Source organism: Xyrauchen texanus, chromosome 1, assembly GCF_025860055.1.
Source record: "Xyrauchen texanus isolate HMW12.3.18 chromosome 1, RBS_HiC_50CHRs, whole genome shotgun sequence".
NCBI classification, from domain to species: domain Eukaryota; kingdom Metazoa; phylum Chordata; class Actinopteri; order Cypriniformes; family Catostomidae; genus Xyrauchen; species Xyrauchen texanus.
Window position 1 is genome coordinate 63,265,112 of NC_068276.1, and position 26,083 is coordinate 63,291,194.

Sequence of the window (26,083 nt, forward strand, 5' to 3'; positions counted from 1 at the left end):
ATTACATTTATTTCAATAAATTCAAATCTTCATAATCTTCAGATGAACTGATTACGGTCTAATTCTTGTATTATTTAAGATGTAAATTAGTTTATAACATCAGTTTTACAGTCATTTTAGGGTTTTTAGGTTTATTTTTACGTTACATCGTCATGCAATGAAACTTACACAGATGTGTTTAGTAAATTATTTATTTAATTATTAAATGATCATTGACACTGAGTCTATCTCCATGCTGAGAAAAGAGATGCTCTGAACCTGGGAGAGCTTGCTCTTCTCACAGTTGACCTGAAGCCTTAAACTGCTGAGGTGCATGAGCACCAGGTCCCTGTGTGCACACAGTAACTCTCGAGAGTGATCTAGAATCAGCCAGTCGTCAAGGTAATTGATTATGCGAATACCCACTTCCCTTAGCGGGGCAAGGGCTTCCTCTGCAATCTTTGTGAACACACGAGGGGACAGGGATAAGCCAAAGGGGAGAACCTTGTACTGATATGCCGACCGTCGTACGCAAACTGTAGGAAGGGTCTGTGTCGAGGTAAAAACGAGATGTAAAAGTATGCGTCCTTCAGGTCAAGGCCCGGTTCAGGACTCGCAGGTCCAAGACTGGCCACAACTCACCGCCCTTCTTGAGAACGATGAAGTAAGGGCTGTAAAACCCCTGTCCCACCTCAGCTGGAGGGACAGGCTCTATCACGCCCTTCTGTAGGAAGGACCGCAAACTCCGCTTGTAGGACATAAGTGCTCTCGGTCTTCACTAACGTGAAGAGAAAGCCATGGAACCGAGGCAGGCGCCTGGCGAATTGAATCACATAGCCGAGATATGGTTCTGGCCAGCCAGTGTGATGGGTTGGAAAGCGATAGCCACGAGTCCAAACTCCGGGCAAGAGGCACTAACGGAAAGATCACATCCGATGTTCCTGGGGTTGGGGCCTCATGGTGGGGGGTATGTGCAGGTAGTGCTGCGTCAGGGAGCTCTGTTTCAAACTCTGCTTTACCCGGCGGAACTGTACCCACTGAAGTCTCCAAATCGCCTTCATTTGAGTGAGTCGAGCGACAGATATTAAACATGTTTTAGAGTTCATGAGATGAGTGTCATATTACGCTCATATGTGTGACTGGACAAATACATATAATCTCTAAGTAAACATGCAAAACAACAACAACAACAACAACTTTGGAAAGTAGTAAGAGGAACATTGATTAATATTAAAAATACATTAAAAAAAAAGTTTTTTTGTCATTAAACTTCCCTGAAATGTGAGTAAATGTGATGAATACATGTAACATAGAACTAACCACCATATGTCAACTGAACACTGATCCCAATTAAACCATCAATTTCATTTCACTGTCAAACACTTTATACACATGAACTTAAAGCAGAAACTCACGTGTGTGTGTGTGTGTGTGTGTGTGTGTGTGTGTGTGTGTGTGTGTGTGTGTGTGTGTGTTCATAACTGTAGATGCAACATGTGTGTTTTGTAAAGTGAGAGTTGTGTGTTTGTTTCTGGTTCTTACAGATAAACCTGTTCTGACTGTAAATCCTGAAACATCACCGATATTCAGAGGAGAGACTGTCACTCTCACATGTGACGTACAGGGGACAAAAGAGACAGACTGGACATACGGATGGTTTTGTGATGGTGCTTATGTTCAAAACTTTAATAAGAAAGAGTTCAAGTTTACTGCAAGTTACAGCAGATACAGTAAATGCAAGTGTATCGCTAGAAGAACATCTACACAATTCAGCACTGCCTGGAGTAATGAAGTGTCATTTACTATCATCGGTGAGTGATCATCTGTTATATTATAATCATATGCATCATCAGCAGATCCACAGTTTTCCTGAGGTTGCCAGAATTCTATCGGTGAAATCCTACATCAGATCTGGACACTTGTACAGTTTGGATATACAGTATGCTGTCATGGTGACTCTTTAGTCCCGCAATCTGGCAACCTTGAGCACGTGATCTCTCTCTCTCTCTCCATCAAAATTGTGTTCCGAGTGATGTGTGTTATATGAGTACTGGCACTTTATTTGTCTGTACACTGGAGTATTTGTGTGGAGGGGGAGTGTCATCAGTGATGCACTTCCGGTGTTATGCTTGTGCTGCGCATGTGTCATCTCAGTCTGTTCGAGTGCGCTGAGATGAACAGATGCATGTGATGATTCTCTCCATCATTAATGTCATGTGTACCGGATTGGAGAGAGAATTGTACGCTGTTTTACTGATGACATATCCTCTTTACAGATTAAAAGTGTGTTGGAGTGTGATGACGGTGTCTGTCTAGTTCTTCAGTCCAGTGTACCATTTATGAGCTGCTACATCTGCAGTGGGCGAGCAATCTAGAAAAAACTTTTTCATGATCAAAACGTGGATTATTTTCACAAAATGAATCATAAAATACAGTTACAGAGAGTAACAGGTGCATATTATGGCCGTGTGTCCTAAAGGTCAATGAAGCTCATTTTTGTCCTGATCTATAAAATTAAACATACATAATAAAATGCAATTCACAAAAACTCTTTGCTTGAACTGACCTTTTCTATGATGAACATTTTTCAACTGCTGAGTTTAAATTCATAATGATATTTTTTCTTGGGCTTAAAAAAAGTCATTCTCATTAAAATTTGACATTTCTGAAAAAATTATTGTTGGCATGTCTTGAATAATATTTAATCTCTGTTCCCCATCTGTCGCTCACTTCGACGTTGTGTTGAAGAAGAGACACTAGGGGTCTCTCTTGAGAGCCTTTTGCATCTCTGATCTATGAGAAAAGGCAAATGAGAAATCGGCAGACAGAATTTGCATGTCCCGCCCCCGGACATACGGGTATAAAGGGAGGGAAATGCGTCTGTTTCATTCAGAAATTTTCTTTGGAGCCGACCGGTTGTGTATGCATCGAGCTGCGAACATGACCATGGCAATGTTGCGGTTGCGGCTTTCCTTCCTCTGAAGGAACGCCACTCCAGCCGCCCCCTGCGTCGTTCCTTCTTCCCACGGGATTGAGGATGACCCGGCTTGCGATGGAGGCGATTTGGGGATGGCAGCAGGAACACTTGCCCAGTGGAGAGTGGAAGCTTCATCCCCAGTCGGTCCAGCTGATTTGGGAACGGTTCGGCAAGGCCCAGGTAGACCAGGTAGACAGCAGAAAGGGAACGCTGTCTCCAAACAGAGGCTTTTCCACTGGGTAGAGGACGCTATTACGTTATCCTATCGCACCCAAGCCGTGTCCCCCACCTTATGGGTCTGAGCACACTCAAGGAGAAGTGTTGCATCCTCATGGACACTGGCCAGGGGCACCTCCCTAGCAGACATATGCAGACCAGCAGGTTGGGCAACACCCAATACCTTTGCAAGATTTTACAATCTCAGGGTTGAGTTGGTTTCATCCCATGTTTTCTCAGGTCTGAGCCGGTAGAACTCGGTACATGCTGACAAACTGACCGGGTGGACCGCTTGCACATAGCGCCCTTTCCCTCCGCTAAGGTAATACCATGTGCCTTTACCCCAGGAGATCCCACAAACTCAGCTCCCTGGATGAATCCTCCCTAGCCCTCTGATCCGCGAATTCAGCAGGGGAATTTGCCGACAAATGCGGGTACTAAATTTACCCTGTACTGGAATAGGTGCTCCACAGGACGGTCTCCCACGTGGACTTTTCCCCCTGTGTGTATTTTCCGCGGTACGGTCCCCTTGCGAGTGGACTTGCGTCTTCCTTGGGCAGTCCTCATGGAACCCGATTCTCCACATGTGACCTAAAAGCCAATGTGATGTATTTCACCACCCTTTACCTCCCCCAGTCTGGGCAGTTGTGGTCTCCGCAGGGTCTTTCAACCCTGAAAGAATAAGAAAACTGGGAAAGATCTCCTTCCCCGATGCGTGTGATAGCGTTAAGATGTCCCCAGCTGCTTTAACTCTATGCGAGAAATATAGAGAGAGAAAAGACGCAGCTGGCTTGGCCTGCTCCCATGCTTGGCATGTCGCCTTGTTCCCCCCTGTCAGAAGGCTTTGACAATTTTATGGGGCGTTGGGGAAGGGTACGTGCAGCCTGGCACAGCTGGTCGCTTTGGCACATAAAATACCTGCCCGCCCCTATGTCAGCAGTACACGTACATGGCTCAGCGCATGGCGTGATTTAAATTGGACCCCTGAGGTCAATTCTTCAACACAATGTCGAAGTAAGCAACAGACGGGGAATTTCTAGGTTACAGATTTAACCTCCATTCCCTGATTGAGGGAACGAGACATTGTGTCCTTCCGGCCACATCGCTGAACCGAGCCACTTTTGCGGCCGAACCTCAATGTCAGCTCCTGAGAAAAATCGGGAATGAAACAGAGGCATTTCCCTTCATTTGTACCCTATGGTCGGGGGCGGGACAGGCAAATTCTGTCTGTCAATTTCTCATTGGCCTTTTCCCATAGATCAGAGATGAAAACGTCTCTCAAGAGAAACCCCTAGTGTCGCTTCTTCAACACAAGGAATGGAGGTTACATCCGTAACCTAGACAATTAAGTGATTACAGGTCTAATTCTTGCATTATTTTAAAATAGATGAATATTTACTTGTGTTTTATACAGCGAGACCAAAACCTGAAGTGCGTGTAAATCCAGCTCATCCTGTGTTCAGAGGCGAGACAGTCACTCTCACATGTGACATACAGACACAAACACACACTGAGTGGAGATACAGCTGGATTAAAGATGATTCAGTCAATCCAGTCAGCACTGAGAGAGTGTACAGAATCACATCTGACAAATCTCACAGTGGTAAATACAGCTGTAGAGGAGAGAAAATCAGAGACTCACAGAGATCAGACATCAGTGATGCTGTTACACTGACTGTATCAGGTGAGTGTTCAAATTCAAATCTGTAGATAAGCTCTGTTCAATAAATAAACTCTGTTCGATAAATAAACTCTTTTCAAAAAAATAAACTATGTTCAGTAAATAAACTCTGTTTATTAAATAAACTCTGTTTAATAAATAAACTCTGATCAATAAACAAACTGTTCAATAAATAAACTCTGTTCATTATATAAACTCTGTTCAATAAATAAACTCTGTCTGATAAATAAACTCTGTTCAATACATGAACTCTGTTCAATAAATAAACTCAGTTAGATAAATAAACAGTTTAATAAATAAACTCTGTCTGATGAATAAAATCTGTTGAATAAATAAACTGGTCAATAAATAAACTCTGTTCGATAAATAAACTCTGTCTGAAAAATAAACCCGGTTCATTATATAAACTCTGTTCGATAAATAAACTCTGTCTGATACATTAACTCTGTTCAATAAATGAACTCTGTTCAATAAATGAACTCTGTTAGATAAATATACTGTTCAAAAAATAAACTCCGTCTGATAAATAAACTCTGTTGAATAAATAAACTCTGTTGAATAAATAAACTGTTCAATAAATAAACTCCGTCTGATAAATAAACTCTGTTCAGTAAATAAACTCTGTTCAATAAATTAACTCTGTTCAATAAATAAACTCTGTTAGATAAATATACTGTTCAATAAATAAACTCCGTCTGATAAATAAACTCCGTTCAATAAATAAACAGTTCGATAAATAAACTCTGTCTGATAAATAAACTCTGTTCAATAAATAAACTCTGTTTGATGAATAAACTGTTAAATAAATAAACTCTGTTCGATAAATAAACTCTGTCTGATAAATAAACTCTGTTCAATAAATAAACTCTGTCTGATAAATAAACTCTGTTCAATAAATAAACTCTTTCTGATAAATAAACTCTGTTCGATAAATAAACTGTCTGATAAATAAACTCTGTTAAATAAACTCTGTCTGATAAATAAACTCTGTTCAATAAATAAACAGTTCAATAAATAAACTCTGTCTGATAAATCAACTCTGTTTGATGAATAAACTCTGCTCGATGAATAACCTCTGTTCGATAAATAAACTCTGTTTGATAAATAAACTGTCTGATAAATAAACTCTGTTGATTCCAGACTTTGAATTCTTTATTGAATATGAAAATAATGAATGATGCACAGATTAACTGAGAAGCAACTGATGAAGAATGATTCTTCACTGATTCATAAAGTCTTTGTCACTGAACTGTCTCATATACTCACAGATAAACCAACACCAGCTGTGATTGTGTCGCCCCAGAGTTCAGTGTTCACTGGAGACACAGTTACTCTGAGCTGTAAATTCACACACTCAACTGGATGGACCATTCACTGGAATAAAGACTCAAACTCTGAATCCAGTGATGCTGCAGCAACTCAAACAATCAGATCAGTGAAAGTCTCTGATGGAGGACAGTACAGATGCAGGGCACAAAGAGGAAACTACAACACAGAGTTCAGTAACACAGTTCAATTAACAGTTAAAGGTAAGTGCTGATTTACATTAAATAAGTAAATAACGAATTACAGAGATTATAAATGTGTGTTTTGATTCATACACAGAGAGACCAAAACCTGAAGTGCGTGTAAATCCAGATCATTCTGTGTTCAGAGGAGAGACAGTCACTCTCACATGTGACATACAGACACAAACACACACTGAGTGGAGATACAGCTGGATTAAAGATGATTCAGTCAATCCAGTCAGCACTGAGAGAGTGTACAGAATCACATCTGACAAATCTCACAGTGGTAAATACAGCTGTAGAGGAGAGAAAATCAGTGACTCACAGAGATCAGACATCAGTGATGCTGTTACACTGACTGTATCAGGTGAGTGTTCACATTCAACTCTGTAGAGAAACTCTGATCGATAAATAAACTCTGTTCGATAAATAAACTCTTTTCCAAAAAAATAAACTATGTTCAGTAAATAAACTCTGTTTATTAAATAAACTCTGTTTAATAAATAAACTCTGTTCAATAAATAAACTCTGATCAATAAACAAACTGTTCAATAAATAAACTCTGTTCAATAAATAAACTCTGTCTGATAAATAAACTGTTCAATAAATAAACTTCTCTTCTGTTCAATACATAATCAATAAATAAATGGTTCAATAAATAAACTCTGTCCTATAAATAAACTCTGTTCAATAAATAAACTCTGTTTAATAAATAAACTCTGATCAATAAACAAACTGTTCAATAAATAAACTCTGTTCAATAAATAAACTCTGTCTGATAAATAAACTGTTCAATAAATAAACTTCTCTTCTGTTCAATACATAATCAATAAATAAATGGTTCAATAAATAAACTCTGTCCTATAAATAAACTCTGTTCAATAAATAAACTCTCTTCAATAAATAATCTATGTTCAATAAATAAATACTGTTGAATAAATAAACTGTTCAATACATAATCTCTTTTTAATAAATAAACATAGATCAATAAATAAACTCTGCTCAATAAATAATCTCTGATTAATAAATAAACTCTGTTCAATAAATAAACATAGATCAATAAATAAACTCTGCTCAATAAATAATCCCTGTTCAATAAATAATCTCTGTTTAATAAATAAACTCTGTTCAATACATAAACTCTGTTCAATAAGTAAACATAGATCAATAAATAAACTCTGATCAATAAATACACTGTTCAATACATAAACGCTGTTCAAGAAATAAACTCTTATTAATAAATAAACTGTTCAATAAATAAACATAGATCAATAAATAAACTCTGTTCAATAAATAAATACTGTTGAATAAATAAACTGTTCAATAATTAAACATAGATCAATAAATAAACTCTGTTCAATACATAAACTCTGTTCAATAAATAATCTATGTTCAATCAATAAACTCTGATCAATAAATAATCTATGTTCAATACATAAACCCTGTTCAATACATAAACTTTGTATGACAAATAAACTCTGTTCAATAAATAATCTATGTTCAATAAATAAACTCTGTTCAATAAATAAACTCAGTTCGATAAATAAACTCTGATCAATAAATAAACTCTGGTTCAATACATAAACTCTGATCAATACATAAACATAGATCAATAAATAAACTCTGCTCAGTACATAAACACTGTATGATAAATACACTCTGTTCACTAAATAAACTGTTCAATACATAAACGCTGTTCAAGAAATAAACTCTGATTAATAAATAAACTCTGATTCAATAAATAAACTCTGTATGATAAATAAACTCTGTTCAATACATAAACTCTGATCAATAAATAAACTCTGTTCAATAAATAAATAATGTTGAATAAATAAACTGTTCAATAAATAAACATAGATCAATAAATAAACTCTGTTCAATAAATAAACTCTGTTCAATACATAAACTCTGATTAATAAATAAACCTTTTCAAGAAATAAACTCTGATTAATCAATAAACTCTGTTCAATAAATAAACTCTGTTCAATAAATAAATAATGTTGAATAAACATAGATCAATAAATAAACTCTGTTCAATAAATATAATCTATGTTCAATAAATAATCTATGTTCAATAAATAAACTCTGCATGATAAATAAACTCTGTCTGATAAATAAACTCTGTTTAATAAATAAACTCTGTCTGATAAATAAACTCTGTTTAATAAATAAACTCTGTCTGATAAATAAACTCTGTTTAATAAATAAACTCTGTTGATTCCAGACTTTGAATTCTTTATTGAATATGAAAATAATGATTGATGCACAGATTAACTGAGAAGCAACTGATGAAGAATGATTCTTCACTGATTCATAAAGTCTTTGTCACTGAACTGTCTCATATACTCACAGATAAACCAACACCAGCTGTGATTGTGTCGCCCCAGAGTTCAGTGTTCACTGGAGACACAGTTACTCTGAGCTGTAAGTTCACACACTCAACTGGATGGACCATTAACTGGAATAAAGACTCAAACTCTGAATCCAGTGATGCTGCAGCAACTAAAACAATCAGATCAGTGAAAGTCTCTGATGGAGGACAGTACAGATGCAGGGCACAAAGAGGAAACTACTACACAGAGTTCAGTAACACAGTTCAATTAACAGTTAAAGGTAAGTGCTGATTTACTTCATCTGCTTTTGCAGTGAGATTACATTAAATAAGTAAATAATGAATTACAGAGATTATAAATGTGTGTTTTGATTCATACACAGAGAGACCAAAACCTGAAGTGCATGTAAATCCAGATCATCCTGTGTTCAGAGGAGAGACAGTCACTCTCACATGTGACATACAGACACAAACACACACTGAGTGGAGATACAGCTGGATTAAAGATGATTCAGTCAATCCAGTCAGCACTGAGAGAGTGTACAGAATCACATCTGACAAATCTCACAGTGGTAAATACAGCTGTAGAGGAGAGAAAATCAGTGACTCACAGAGATCAGACACCAGTGATGCTGTTACACTGACTGTATCAGGTGAGTGTTCACATTCAACTCTGTAGAGAAACTCTGATCGATAAATAAACTCTGTTCAATAAATAAACTCTGATCAATAAATAAACTCTGATCAATACATAATCAATAAATAAACGGTTCAATAAATAAACTCTGTTCAATACATAAACTCTGTCCGATAAATAAACTGTTCAATAAATAAACTATGTTCGATAAATATTCAATAAATAAACACTGTTCAGTAAATAAACTCTGTAAGATAAATAAACTCTGTTCTATCGGGAAGACACGCAGGCAGTGAGGTTTAAGATGCCATTTATTTGATAAATGTAAAACAGAAGGTAATGTCTCTCTCTTTGGCGTAGGCCCCGTCCGGCGGTCCGAGGGAGTTGGGCCCGGAACAGTCATGTCCTGCTGGAGATAGGAGGCAGGGGCGAGGAGCCTATCCCCGTGCGGGACAGGGCTCAGCTGGTGGTGGTGGGGTGGCGGAGGTTGCCTACGTTTTAGCGCACTGAAACAGCAATGTGATTGTGAGCAGACTTATGAAGCAATGGCTTACATGCGATTAGCCAGGAATTACCCTGCTAATGAAGTGATGATGTACAGCTGCTAGTCTTCCCGCTAGAACTACGCTGTACTACGCTGCACTTCCATTTCTATAAATAAAATTTGTATGATAAATAAACTCTATTCTGTTAAGTAAATCAACTCTGTTCAATACATAAACTCTGTTCAATACATAAACATAGATCAATAAATAAACTCTGATCAATAAATAAACTCTGATCAATAAATAAATACTGTTGAATAAATAAACATAGATCAATAAATAAACTCTGTTCAATAAATAAACTCTGTTCAGTACATAAACTCTGATCAATAAATAAACTCTGATCAATAAATAAACTCTGATCAATAAATAAACTCTGATCAATAAATAAATACTGTTGAATAAATAAACATAGATCAATAAATAAACAGATCAATAAATAAACTCTGTTCAATAAATAAACTCTGTTCAATAAATAAATAATGTTGAATAAATAAACTGTTCAATAAATAAACATAGATCAATAAATAAACTCTGTTCAATAAATATAATCTATGTTCAATAAATAATCTATGTTCAATAAATAAACTCTGCATGATAAATAAACTCTGCTCAGTAAATAAACTCTGTCTGATAAATAAACTCTGTTTAATAAATAAACTCTGTCTGATAAATAAACTCTGTTTAATAAATAAACTCTGTTGATTCCAGACTTTGAATTCTTTATTGAATATGAAAATAATGATTGATGCACAGATTAACTGAGAAGCAACTGATGAAGAATGATTTTTCACTGATTCATAAAGTCTTTGTCACTGAACTGTCTCATATACTCACAGATAAACCAACACCAGCTGTGATTGTGTCGCCCCAGAGTTCAGTGTTCACTGGAGACACAGTTACTCTGAGCTGTACGTTCACACACTCAACTGGATGGACCATTAACTGGAATAAAGACTCAAACTCTGAATCCAGTGATGCTGCAGGAACTAAAACAATCAGATCAGTGAAAGTCTCTGATGGAGGACAGTACAGATGCAGGGCACAAAGAGGAAACTACTACACAGAGTTCAGTAACACAGTTCAATTAACAGTTAAAGGTAAGTGCTGATTTACTTCATCTGCTTTTGCAGTGAGATTACATTAAATAAGTAAATAATGAATTACAGAGATTATAAATGTGTGTTTTGATTCATACACAGAGAGACCAAAACCTGAAGTGCATGTAAATCCAGATCATCCTGTGTTCAGAGGAGAGACAGTCACTCTCACATGTGACATACAGACACAAACACACACTGAGTGGAGATACAGCTGGATTAAAGATGATTCAGTCAATCCAGTCAGCACTGAGAGAGTGTACAGAATCACATCTGACAAATCTCACAGTGGTAAATACAGCTGTAGAGGAGAGAAAATCAGTGACTCACAGAGATCAGACATCAGTGATGCTGTTACACTGACTGTATCAGGTGAGTGTTCACATTCAACTCTGTAGAGAAACTCTGATCGATAAATAAACTCTGATCAATACATAACTCAATACAATCAATAAACGGTTCAATAAATAAACTCTGTTCAATACATAAACTCTGTCCGATAAATAAACTGTTCAATAAATAAACTATGTTCGATAAATATTCAATAAATAAACACTGTTCAGTAAATAAACTCTGTAAGATAAATAAACTCTGTTCTATCGGGAAGACACGCATGAGCAGTGAGGTTTAAGATGCCATTTATTTGATAAATGTAAAACAGAAGGTAATGTCTCTCTCTTTGGCGTAGGCCCCGTCCGGCGGTCCGAGGGAGTTGGGCCCGGAACAGTCATGTCCTGCTGGAGATAGGAGGCAGGGGCGAGGAGCCTATCCCCGTGCGGGACAGGGCTCAGCTGGTGGTGGTGGGGTGGCAGAGGTTGCCTACGTTTTAGCGCACTGAAACAGCAATGTGATTGTGAGCAGACTTATGAAGCAATGGCTTACATGCGATTAGCCAGGAATTACCCTGCTAATGAAGTGATGATGTACAGCTGCTAGTCTTCCCGCTAGAACTACGCTGTACTACGCTGCACTTCCATTTCTATAAATAAAATTTGTATGATAAATAAACTCTATTCTGTTAAGTAAATCAACTCTGTTCAATACATAAACATAGATCAATAAATAAACTCTGTTCAGTACATAAACTCTGTTCAATAAATAAACTCTGATCAATAAATAAACTCTGATAAATAAATAAATACTGTTGAATAAATAAACATAGATCAATAAATAAACTCTGTTCAATAAATAAACTCTGATCAATAAATAAACTCTGATCAATAAATAAATACTGTTGAATAAATAAACATAGATCAATAAATAAACAGATCAATAAATAAACTCTGATCAATAAATAAACTCTGCTCAATACATAAATGCTGTTCAAGAAATAAACTCTGATCAATAAATAAACTCTGTTCGATAAATAATCAATATTCAATAAATAAACTATGTCTAACACATAAACTCTGTTCAATAAATAAAGTCTGTAAGATAGATAAACTTTGTTCAATAAATAATCTATGTTCTGTTCAGTACATAAACTTTGTTCAATAAATAATCTATGTTCAATAAATAAACTCTATTCAATAAATAAACTCTATTCAATACATAAACTCTGGTTCAATACATAAATTTATGGGTTGCAGCTCCTTCAGCGCCATGCAATGCAATTGGGAGAGATCTCCTGAGTGAATGAGATATGTTTGCTGGTTGTTTACTCCCCATGGGTTTGATACTGGCAGAAGTTGAGATGAAATGAGCGATGTCATTGGAAAGGGAAGGCGGGCTTCGGAGAATTGCTGTGCACTGGTTATATGTGGCCTGGAGACGTTGAAGCGTGACTAGTTGCCTGCGTTTTAGCGCACTGAAACAGCAATGTGATTGTGAGCAGACTTATGAAGCAATGGCTTACATGCGATTAGCCAGGAATTACCCTGCTAATGAAGTGATGATGTACAGCTGCTAGTCTTCCCGCTAGAACTACGCTGTACTACGTTGCACTTCCATTTCTATAAATAAACTTTGTATGATAAATAAACTCTCTTCAGTAAATAAACTCTGTTCAATAAATAAACTCTATTCTGTTCAGTAACTAAACTCTGTTCAGTACATAAACTCTGTTCAATAAATACACATAGATCAATAAATAAACTCTGCTCAATACATAAACGCTGTTCAAGAAATAAACTCTGTTCAATACATAAACTCTGTTCAATGCATAAACTCTGTTCAATAAATACACATAGATCAATAAATAAACTCTGCTCAATACATAAACGCTGTTCAAGAAATAAACTCTGATTAATACATAAACTCTGTTCAATAAATAATCTATGTTCAATAAATAAACTCTGTATGATAAATAAACTCTGTTCAATAAATAATCTATGTTCAATAAATAAACTATTCAATAAATAAACTCAGTTCAGTAAATAAACTCTGTTCAATACATAAACTCTGGTTCAATACATAAATTCGAGGGTTGCAGCTCCTTCAATTAAACTCTGTTCAATAAATAAACTCTGATCAATAAATAAACTGTTCAATAAATAAACTCTGATTAATAAATAAACTCTGATCAATAAATAAACTATTCAATAAATAAACTCTGATTAATAAATAAACACTGATTAATAAATAAACTCTGTTCAATACATAAACTCTGTTCAATAAATAAACTCTGATCAATAAATAAACTCTGATCAATACATAAACTCTGATCAATAAATAATCTGTTCAATACATAAACTCTGATCAATAAATAATCTGTTCAATACATAAACTCTGATCAATAAATAAACTCTGTTCAATACATAAACTCTGTTCAATAAATACACATAGATCAATAAATAAACTCTGCTCAATACATAAACGCTGTTCAAGAAATAAACTCTGATTAATACATAAACTCTGTTCAATACATAAACTCTGATCAATAAATAATCTGTTCAATACATAAACTCTGTTCAATAAATAATCTGTTCAATACATAAACTCTGATCAATAAATAATCTGTTCAATACATAAACTCTGATCAATAAATAATCTGTTCAATACATAAACTCTGATCAATAAATAATCTGTTCAATACATAAACTCTGATCAATAAATAATCTGTTCAATACATAAACTCTGATCAATAAATAATCTGTTCAATACATAAACTCTGATCAATAAATAAACTCTGTTCAATACATAAACTCTGATCAATAAATAATCTGTTCAATACATAAACTCTGATCAATAAATAATCTGTTCAATACATAAACTCTGATCAATAAATAAACTCTGTTCAATGCATAAACTCTGTTCAATAAATACACATAGATCAATAAATAAACTCTGCTCAATACATAAACGCTGTTCAAGAAATAAACTCTGATTAATACATAAACTTTGTTCAATAAATAATCTATGTTCAATAAATAAACTCTGTATGATAAATAAACTCTGTTCAATAAATAATCTATGTTCAATAAATAAACTATTCAATAAATAAACTCAGTTCAGTAAATAAACTCTGTTCAATACATAAACTCTGGTTCAATACATAAATTCGAGGGTTGCGCTCCTTCAATTAAACTCTGTTCAATAAATAAACTCTGATCAATAAATAAACTGTTCAATAAATAAACTCTGATTAATAAATAAACTCTGATCAATAAATAAACTATTCAATAAATAAACTCTGATTAATAAATAAACACTGATTAATAAATAAACTCTGTTCAATACATAAACTCTGTTCAATACATAAACTCTGTTCAATAAATAAACTCTGATCAATAAATAATCTGTTCAATAAATAAACTCTGATCAATAAATAATCTGTTCAATAAATAAACACTGATTAATAAATAAACTCTGTTCAATACATAATCTGTTCAATAAATAAACTCTGATCAATAAATAAACTCTGATCAATAAATAATCTGTTCAATAAATAAACACTGATTAATAAATAAACTCTGTTCAAATAAATAATCTGTTCAATAAATAAACTGTTCAATAAATAAACTCTGATTAATAAATAAACTCTGTTCAGTACATAAACTCTGATCAATAAATAAACTCTGCTCAATACATAAATGCTGTTCAAAAAATAAACTCTGTTCAGTACATAAACTCAGTTCAGTACATAAACTCTGTTCAATAAATAAACTCTGTTCAATAAATAAATACTGTTGAATAAATAAACATAGATCAATAAATAAACAGATCAATAAATAAACTCTGATCAATAAATAAACTCTGCTCAATACATAAATGCTGTTCAAGAAATAAACTCTGATCAATAAATAAACTCTGTTCGATAAATAATCAATATTCAATAAATAAACTATGTCTAACACATAAACTCTGTTCAATAAATAAAGTCTGTATGATAGATAAACTTTGTTCAATAAATAATCTATGTTCTGTTCAGTACATAAACTTTGTTCAATAAATAATCTATGTTCAATAAATAAACTCTATTCAATAAATAAACTCTATTCAATACATAAACTCTGGTTCAATACATAAATTTGCGGGTTGCGCGCTCCTTCCGCGCCATGCAATGCAATTGGGAGAGATCTCCTGAGTGAATGAGATATGTTTGCTGGTTGTTTACTCCCCATGGGTTTGATACTGGCAGAAGTTGAGATGAAATGACGATGTCATTGGAAAGGGAAGGCGGGCTTCCGGAGAATTGCTGTGCACTGGTTATATGTGGCCTGGAGACGTTGAAGCGTGACTAGTTGCCTGCGTTTTAGCGCACTGAAACAGCAATGTGATTGTGAGCAGACTTATGAAGCAATGGCTTACATGCGATTAGCCAGGAATTACCCTGCTAATGAAGTGATGATGTACAGCTGCTAGTCTTCCCGCTAGAACTACGCTGTACTACGTTGCACTTCCATTTCTATAAATAAACTTTGTATGATAAATAAACTCTCTTCAGTAAATAAACTCTGTTCAATAAATACACATAGATCAATAAATAAACTCTGCTCAATACATAAACGCTGTTCAAGAAATAAACTCTGTTCAATACATAAACTCTGTTCAATAAATAAACTCTGTTCAATAAATACACATAGATCAATAAATAAACTCTGCTCAATACATAAACGCTGTTCAAGAAATAAACTCTGTTCAATACATAAACTCTGTTCAATAAATACACATAGATCAATAAATAAACTCTGCTCAATACATAAACGCTGTTCAAGAAATAAACTCTGTTCAATACATAAACTCTGTTCAATAAATAAACTCTGTTCAATAAATACACATAGATCAATAAATAAACTCTGCTCAATACATAAACGCTGTTCAAGAAATAAACTCTGTTCAATACATAAACTCTGTTCAATAAATACACATAGATCAATAAATAAACTCTGCTCAATACATAAACGCTGTTCAAGAAATAAACTCTGATTAATACATAAACTCTGTTCAATAAATAATCTATGTTCAATAAATAAACTCTGTATGATAAATAAACTCTGTTCAATAAATAATCTATGTTCAATAAATAAACTATTCAATAAATAAACTCAGTTCAGTAAATAAACTCTGTTCAATACATAAACTCTGGTTCAATACATAAATTCGAGGGTTGCAGCTCCTTCAATTAAACTCTGTTCAATAAATAAACTCTGATCAATAAATAAACTGTTCAATAAATAAACTCTGATTAATAAATAAACTCTGATCAATAAATAAACTATTCAATAAATAAACTCTGATTAATAAATAAACACTGATTAATAAATAAACTCTGTTCAATACATAAACTCTGTTCAATAAATAAACTCTGATCAATAAATAAACTCTGATCAATACATAAACTCTGATCAATAAATAATCTGTTCAATACATAAACTCTGATCAATAAATAATCTGTTCAATACATAAACTCTGATCAATAAATAATCTGTTCAATACATAAACTCTGATCAATAAATAAACTCTGTTCAATACATAAACTCTGTTCAATAAATACACATAGATCAATAAATAAACTCTGCTCAATACATAAACGCTGTTCAAGAAATAAACTCTGATTAATACATAAACTCTGTTCAATACATAAACTCTGATCAATAAATAATCTGTTCAATACATAAACTCTGTTCAATAAATAATCTGTTCAATACATAAACTCTGATCAATAAATAATCTGTTCAATACATAAACTCTGATCAATAAATAATCTGTTCAATACATAAACTCTGATCAATAAATAAACTCTGTTCAATGCATAAACTCTGTTCAATAAATACACATAGATCAATAAATAAACTCTGCTCAATACATAAACGCTGTTCAAGAAATAAACTCTGATTAATACATAAACTTTGTTCAATAAATAATCTATGTTCAATAAATAAACTCTGTATGATAAATAAACTCTGTTCAATAAATAATCTATGTTCAATAAATAAACTATTCAATAAATAAACTCAGTTCAGTAAATAAACTCTGTTCAATACATAAACTCTGGTTCAATACATAAATTCGAGGGTTGCGCGCTCCTTCAATTAAACTCTGTTCAATAAATAAACTCTGATCAATAAATAAACTGTTCAATAAATAAACTCTGATTAATAAATAAACTCTGATCAATAAATAAACTATTCAATAAATAAACTCTGATTAATAAATAAACACTGATTAATAAATAAACTCTGTTCAATACATAAACTCTGTTCAATAAATAAACTCTGATCAACAAATAAACTCTGATCAATAAATAATCTGTTCAATAAATAAACTCTGATCAATAAATAAACTCTGATCAATAAATAATCTGTTCAATAAATAAACACTGATTAATAAATAAACTCTGTTCAATACATAAACTCTGTTCAATAAATAAACTCTGATTAATAAATAAACTCTGTTCAATACATAAACTCTGTTCAAATAAATAATCTGTTCAATAAATAAACTCTGTTCAATAAATAAACTCTGATTAATAAATAAACTCTGTTCAGTACATAAACTCTGATCAATAAATAAACTCTGCTCAATACATAAATGCTGTTCAAAAAATAAACTCTGTTCAGTACATAAACTCAGTTCAGTACATAAACTCTGTTCAATAAATAAACTCTGTTCAATAAATAAATACTGTTGAATAAATAAACATAGATCAATAAATAAACAGATCAATAAATAAACTCTGATCAATAAATAAACTCTGCTCAATACATAAATGCTGTTCAAGAAATAAACTCTGATCAATAAATAAAGTCTGTTCGATAAATAATCAATATTCAATAAATAAACTATATCTAACACATAAACTCTGTTCAATAAATAAAGTCTGTATGATAGATAAACTTTGTTCAATAAATAATCTATGTTCTGTTCAGTACATAAACTCTGATCAATAAATAAGCTCTGATCAATAAATAAACTCTGTTCGATAAATAATCAATATTCATTAAATAAACTATGTCTAATACATAAACTCTGTTCAATAAATAAACTCTATTCAATAAATAAACTCTGTTCAGTAAATAAACTCTGTTCAATAAATAAACTCTGTTCAATAAATAAACTCTGTTCGATAAATAAACTCTGTTCAATAAATAAACTCTCTTCAATAAATAATCTATGTTCAATAAATAAATACTGTTGAATAAATAAACTGTTCAAAATACATAAACTCTTTTTAATAAATAAACATAGATCAATAAATAAACTCTGCTCAATAAATAATCTCTGTTTAGTAAATAAACTCTGTTCAATACATAAACATAGATCAATAAATAAACTCTGCTCAATAAATAATCTCTGTTCAATAAATAAACTCTGCATGATAAATACACTCTGTTCAATACATAAACGCTGTTCAATAAATAAACTCTGCTCAATAAATAAACAGATCAATAAATAAACTCCGTTCAATAAATAAATACTGTTGAATAAATAAACTGTTCAATAAATAAACATAGATCAATAAATAAACTCTGTTCAATACATAAACTGTTCAATAAATAAACAGATCAATAAATAAACTCTGTTCAGTAAATAAACTCTGTTCAATACATAAACTCTGTTCAATAAATAAACTCTATTTAATAAATAAACTGTTCAATAAATAAACTCTATTCAATAAATAAACATAGATCAATAAATAAACTCTGTTCAATAAATAAATACTGTTGAATAAATAAACTGTTCAATAAATAAACATAGATCAATACATAAACTCTGTTCAATAAATAAACTCTGTTCAATAAATAATCTATGTTCAGTAAATAAACTCTGTTCAGTAAATAAACTCTGTTCAATACATAAACTCTGTTCAATAAATAAACTATATTTAATGAATAAACTGTTCAATAAATAAACTCTATTCAATAAATAAACAGATCAATAAATAAACTCCGTTCAATAAATAAATACTGTTGAATAAATAAACTGTTCAATAAATAAACATAGATCAATAAATAAACTCTGTTCAATACATAAACTGTTCAATAAATAAACAGATCAATAAATAAACTCTGTTCAGTAAATAAACTCTGTTCAATACATAAACTCTGTTCAATAAATAAACTCTATTTAATAAATAAACTGTTCAATAAATAAACTCTATTCAATAAATAAACATAGATCAATAAATAAACTCTGTTCAATAAATAAATACTGTTGAATAAATAAACTGTTCAATAAATAAACATAGATCAATACATAAACTCTGTTCAATAAATAAACTCTGTTCAATAAATAATCTATGTTCAGTAAATAAACTCTGTTCAGTAAATAAACTCTGTTCAATACATAAACTCTGTTCAATAAATAAACTATATTTAATGAATAAACTGTTCAATAAATAAACTCTATTCAATAAATAAACAGATCAATAAATAAACTCCGTTCAATAAATAAATACTGTTGAATAAATAAACTGTTCAATAAATAAACATAGATCAATACATAAACTCTGTTCAATACATAAACTCTGTTCAATAAATAATCTATGTTCAGTAAATAAACTCTGTTCAGTAAATAAACTCTGTTCAATACATAAACTCTGTTCAATAAATAAACTCTATTTAATAAATAAACTGTTCAATAAATAAACTCTATTCAATAAATAAACATAGATCAATAAATAAACTCTGTTCAATAAATAAATACTGTTGAATAAATAAACTGTTCAATAAATAAACATAGATCAATAAATAAACTCTGTTCAATACATAAACTCTGTTCAATACATTAACTCTGTTCAATAAATAATCTATGTTCAATAAATAAACTCTGTTCAGTAAATAAACTCTGTTCAAAATACATAAACTCTTTTTAATAAATAAACATAGATCAATAAATAAACAGATCAATAAATAAACTCTGATCAATAAATAAACTCTGTTCAATAAATAAACTCTGCTCAATAAATAAACTCTATTTAATGAATAAACTGTTCAATAAATAAACTCTATTCAATAAATAAACATAGATCAATAAATAAACATAGATCAATAAATAAACTCTGTTCAATAAATAAACTCTGCTCAATAAATAAACTCTATTTAATGAATAAACTGTTCAATAAATAAACTCTGTTCAATAAATAAACATAGATCAATAAATAAACATAGATCAATAAATAAACTCTGTTCAATACATAAACTGTTCAATAAATAAACATAGATCAATAAATAAACTCTGTTCAGTAAATAAACTCTGTTCAATACATAAACTCTGTTCAATAAATAAACTCTATTTAATAAATAAACTGTTCAATAAATAAACTCTATTCAATAAATAAACATAGATCAATAAATAAACTCTGTTCAATAAATAAATACTGTTGAATAAATAAACTGTTCAATAAATAAACATAGATCAATAAATAAACTCTGTTCAATACATAAACTCTGTTCAATCAATAAACTCTGTTCAATAAATAAACTCTGTTCGATAAATAAACTCTGTTCAATAAATAATCTATGTTCGATAAATAAACTCTGATCAATAAATAAACTCTGTCTAATACATAAACTCTGTTCAATAAATAATCTATGTTCAATAAATAAACTCTGTTCAATAAATAATCTATGTTCAATAAATAAACTCTGCCTAATATATAAACTATGTTCAATAAATAATCTATGTTCAATAAATAGACTCTGTCTAATACATAAACTCTGTTCAATAAATAAACTCTGTTTGATAAATAAACTGTTGATTCCAGACTTTGAATTCTTTATTGAATATGAAAATAATGAATGATGCACAGATTAACTGAGAAGCAACTGATGAAGAATGATTCTTCACTGATTCATAAAGTCTTTGTCACTGAACTGTCTCATATACTCACAGATAAACCAACACCAGCTGTGATTGTGTCGCCCCAGAGTTCAGTGTTCACTGGAGACACAGTTACTCTGAGCTGTAAGTTCACACACTCAACTGGATGGACCATTCACTGGAATAAAGACTCAAACTCTGAATCCAGTGATGCTGCAGCAACTAAAACAATCAGATCAGTGAAAGTCTCTGATGGAGGACAGTACAGATGCAGGGCACAAAGAGGAAACTACTACACAGAGTTCAGTAACACAGTTCAATTAACAGTTAAAGGTAAGTGCTGATTTACTTCATCTGCTTTTGCAGTGAGATTACATTAAATAAGTAAATAACAAATTACAGAGATTATAAATGTGTGTTTTGATTCATACACAGAGAGACCAAAACCTGAAGTGCATGTAAATCCAGATCATCCTGTGTTCAGAGGAGAGACAGTCACTCTCACATGTGACATACAGACACAAACACACACTGAGTGGAGATACAGCTGGATTAAAGATGGGAACATCAGCATTCTCAATCAATGCACGACACAAGAGTGTGAAATAAGCAGTGTTGAATTCTCCCATCGAGGTAAATACAGATGTTCTGGAAGAGAGACAAGAGGATCACGCTACACACACACCAGTGATGAACTTACACTGACTGTATCAGGTGTGTGCGCATCTCTGAAGACTTTTACTAAGTTTATTCAGAGTGTTTATCAGGAGCTCTGAGTAAATATTTCTTTCTCTGTACAGATTTGCCCACAGCTAAACTCACTGTACATCCAGAAACATCTGTTTTCACTGGAGAGACAGTGATCATGAAGTGTGACATTGAGTCTGATTACAGTAACTGGAGATATGAGTGGTATAAAGACAGAACTGTCGTGTCTGAGTCTGAGCGTTACACTGTAAACACAAACACTCTCACTATCAGAGGAGCTACTGAGTCTGATCAACATCAGTTCTGCTGTCGAGGAAAGAGAGATGGAAGACCAGCAACATCACAGAACACAAGTGTTATTCTTTCTGTTAAAGGTCAGTAATTACTGTAGTAAAGACGAGCAGAAGATGAACTCTGTTTATTAATAACCCAAATGTTCTTCACCACAGACTCAAAGCTCAATCCTGAACTCACATCAGATCCTGCAGGAGCTGCACTGACAGGAAACACGGTGACTCTGATCTGTCACATGACTCAGACCGCTGGATGGGACTTTTACTGGTACAAACACACACAGAACTCTGAGAAAAACAAGACAGAAACAAACTCCTACAGAGTCCATATTGATTCAGTGTCTGATGGAGGTCAGTACTGGTGTAGAGCTGGAAGAGGAGAACCAGTTTACTACACAAACTACAGTGATGCACTGTGGCTCAATGTTACAGGTGAGATAAAACATATTGTATTTCATTTTTTTTTTACCAGTGACTGAGTTTGTAATTTGTGTTTGCACTAAGAGATCCTAAAGACAATGTGACCATAAGGCCTGATTTGCTCCTCCTCACACATATCCTCCTCTAAAAACTTGATTTTCTGTCACTCTGTACAATTATTGATGGGAGTCTCTTATAAACCTAATCATAGGTGACATCTTTCTGTTCTAAAAGTATCAGGCTTGGAAACTCAACCTCTGAGAATACAAAGTAAATCGTCATGGTTACTAACATAACCTCCATACACTACTGGAGGGAACGAGACTTTGTGTCGATGTAGTGACACTAGGGGTCGATCCTGGGAGCCCAGACATCTCTAATCTTTGACAAAAGGCCAATGAAAATTGCAGGGTGGAATTTGTATGCCACTGCCCCGGACATAGGGGTATATAAGGATCTGGAATGCAAACCCACATTCAAGTTTCACACTGAGGAGCCGAGACAAGGTCCTGGCCATTTCAGCGGGTAGTTCAGTGTTGTGTCAGAAGGGACACAATGTCTCATTCCCTCCATTAGGAAACGGAGGTTACCTAAGTAACCATGACGTTCCCCTTCTGTCACTCACTTGAATTGTGTCGATGTAGTGACAGAAGGGGTCCCTATTTAGTAGGGGTAACTACTGACCTGTGTTATGTGGTCTGGTGGTGGTGCGAGACTGGCAGAACTCTCTGTGCCTGATAGCCGGCGCACCAGGCCATCACGCAACTACCCCCAATGCACTTGTAAGCACCAAACGGTCCACTGCACTTCAGAGACAAGCCGAATGCTTAAAACATAAGGATCGACTGACATAGCCTCAGCCTCTTCTCTTTTTTCTCCCCAAAAGGAAAGAAATCTAGCTGGGGGCCATATAAGGTTCATATCGGAGGGGTGTCCCTCCAAAGAGGAGGACACGGCGGAGACCACACTAAAGGTGTTAGGTGTTGCATGCTGCTCTGCAGATGTCTGCTAAAAAGGTGCCGTAGATCAGAGCCCAGGAGGCCACTACAGCCCTGGTAGAATGGGCACACAGACCAGCAGGGGGCGGCATGTCTTGGACATGATATGCCATTGCGTTGGTGTCAATGAACCAGTGGGCGATCCTCTGTTTGGAGACAGAGGATCGCTTCCTTTCCGCTGTCCACCAAAGCAGACAAAGAGCTGCTCAGAGCTTCTAAAGCTCTGTGTGCTATCCAAGTAGATGCGCAAAGCATGCACTGGACACAGCAACATCAAGGCTGGGTCTTTCTCCTCTTGGGGCAGCGCTTGCACGTTCGCCACCTGATCCCTGAATGGCGTCGTGGGCACATGGCCGATCGGGGTATCAGGATGACGTGAGAGTAACCTGGACAGAACTCCAGGCATACCCTCTTGATGGAGGTGAATGCCGTCAGTAGGGCAGTCCTCAAGGTGAGTGCCTTTAACTCAGCTGACTATAGGGGCTCAAATGGACATCCCCATTGGCCTGGAAGGACCACGGAGAGGTCCCACGAGAGAACGAGGTGTGGTCTGGGAGGGGGGGGGTTAACCTCCTTCCACCTCTCAGGTACCTGATGATCAAGTTGTGCTTCCCCAAATACTTACTGACTACTGCATCGTGATGTGCAAATATAACGGCTATATACACCTTCAAGGTAGGGAAAGCACAGATCCAACTGCACATCTCTGGGCATCTTCGCGTCGGGAAGAACACCACTTTTCACATGGTGCCCCAGCCATGCTTGGAGGTGTCCATCATAACAACAACATACCTGGAGACCTGGCCTAGGGGAACTCCTGCCCGTAGGGATTCTAGGTCAGACCAAGGGCTAAACAGACGGCAGCAGACCTGCATGACGAGCACGTGGTGTGTGTCGTGATGAACACGTAGTGACGTGCCAGTGCTGAAGGGGTCTCATATACATCAAACTGAGTGATATGACATATCAGACAGACAGAGCAGCACCAACTGCACGTGCTCGTCCATAAGGTGCGCCTTCATTTGACCGAGTCTAACTCCATACCAAGAAAAGAGATGCTCTTTTAGAGCTTGATTTTTTTCCCAGTTGACTCAAAGCCCTAAATGGCTGAGGTGAGTGAGCCCAGGTCCCTGTGCGCACTCAACAGGTCTCACGAGTGAGCTAGAATCAGCAAGTCATCGAGATAGTTGAGGATGCGAATCCCCACTTCCCTGGAGCAAGGGCTATCTCTGTGACCTTTGTGAAGGCAATAGGTGACAGGGACAGACAAGGAGGACCTTGTACTGGTATGCCTGGCCTTCGAAGGCAAACCGATGGAAGGGTCTGTTTTGAGGTTGGACCAAGACATGGATGTACGTGTCCTTCCAATCAATCTTGATGCCCGCAAAGATGAACGGGAGTCTGTGCAAAGCCCGGTTCAGAACTCACAGGTCCAATATTGGCCACAACCTGCTGCCTATTTTGGTAAGATGAAGTAGAGGTTGTAAAACTCCTTCATCTAGGCTGGAGGAACAGGCTCTAGCACATCCTTTTGTAGGAGGGAGGTGATCTCTGCGTGCGAGGCAGTGGTATCCTCGTCTTTCACCACAGTGAAGTGAACGCCGTTGAACCTGGGCAGATGACTGGCAAACTGAATCGCAAAGCTGAGTCAGACAATCCTGATCAGCCACCATAACATGTGCTCCGCATGAGGGGGACTAAGGGAACAATCGTGTCGGACATACTGGCCTCACGACAGGTTAGAGCCTGAGTTGCCACTTGTGGCCTTGCCAAGTCCAGGGACATCCAAGCACTTACCTGGCTCCTTGTGACCACCGCTGGAACAGCATGGTATGGGAAAGGAAGAAGTCTATCCTCATGACCCATGGAGGCCATCACATCAGGGTTGGGTTAGTGCCACAGCTGGGTATGTGGGGGCGGGAACCCCGCCTCCAGGGCTCCGAACCTTCCAGAGAGAAACGGTGCCTGGCAGTCATAATAACAACGGCCGTGGACACCGACTTTTAGGCTCAGGAAGTAAGGAACCAGCCTTTTCTCAAAATGTGGGTACCACAGCCCTTGAGGCGTACGGAAAAACAATAAGAAAAGGTAAACAAGGATCCTCTGCCCGGCCCTCCACCGGGGGAAGGAGTGGTGCTCTTATCAGCTCCTGTGCAGCGGGTCTCCAATTTCCTGGACTGCACTTCTTGGGGGTGCTTTGCAGCTTTTCTTGGGTTCTAGGTGACCGGCTGTGAGACGGGTGGCGTCTTTTTTCTGCGGGTGGCTCCATGCCAGGGCTGGCATACTGGTGCGGACTATGGCAGAGCCAGTGTTGCTGCCACAGAGGGACGCCCTTGGCGACAAGAAAAAGGGCTGCGGGACCTTAAGTCATGCCGGGGCAGGATGTTTGTATGGTCCCCATCTGCTTTTTGACCGCTGAGGATTGCTGGGCTAAAACCTCTTCAGTGTCGCCGAATAGGCCAATCTGGGAGACGGGTGTGTCAAGG

At 34.9% G+C, this 26,083-nt stretch overlaps 1 protein-coding gene across 1 annotated transcript in view; it reads left to right on the top strand.

The window, feature by feature from the left end:
• Positions 1-823: 823 nt before the first annotated feature.
• The window catches only part of LOC127645778 (basement membrane-specific heparan sulfate proteoglycan core protein-like), a 458,523-nt gene continuing 433,263 nt past the window's right edge, over positions 824-26,083 (top strand). Inside the window, exons 1-12 of the mRNA XM_052129454.1 lie at positions 824-956; positions 4,587-4,856; positions 6,122-6,382; positions 6,459-6,728; positions 8,714-8,974; positions 9,077-9,346; positions 10,715-10,975; positions 11,078-11,347; positions 21,251-21,515; positions 21,618-21,892; positions 21,979-22,266; positions 22,336-22,611. Of these exons, the coding sequence (XP_051985414.1) occupies positions 824-956; positions 4,587-4,856; positions 6,122-6,382; positions 6,459-6,728; positions 8,714-8,974; positions 9,077-9,346; positions 10,715-10,975; positions 11,078-11,347; positions 21,251-21,515; positions 21,618-21,892; positions 21,979-22,266; positions 22,336-22,611 (3,100 nt within the window). The remainder of the gene's footprint in view (positions 957-4,586; positions 4,857-6,121; positions 6,383-6,458; positions 6,729-8,713; positions 8,975-9,076; positions 9,347-10,714; positions 10,976-11,077; positions 11,348-21,250; positions 21,516-21,617; positions 21,893-21,978; positions 22,267-22,335; positions 22,612-26,083) is intronic.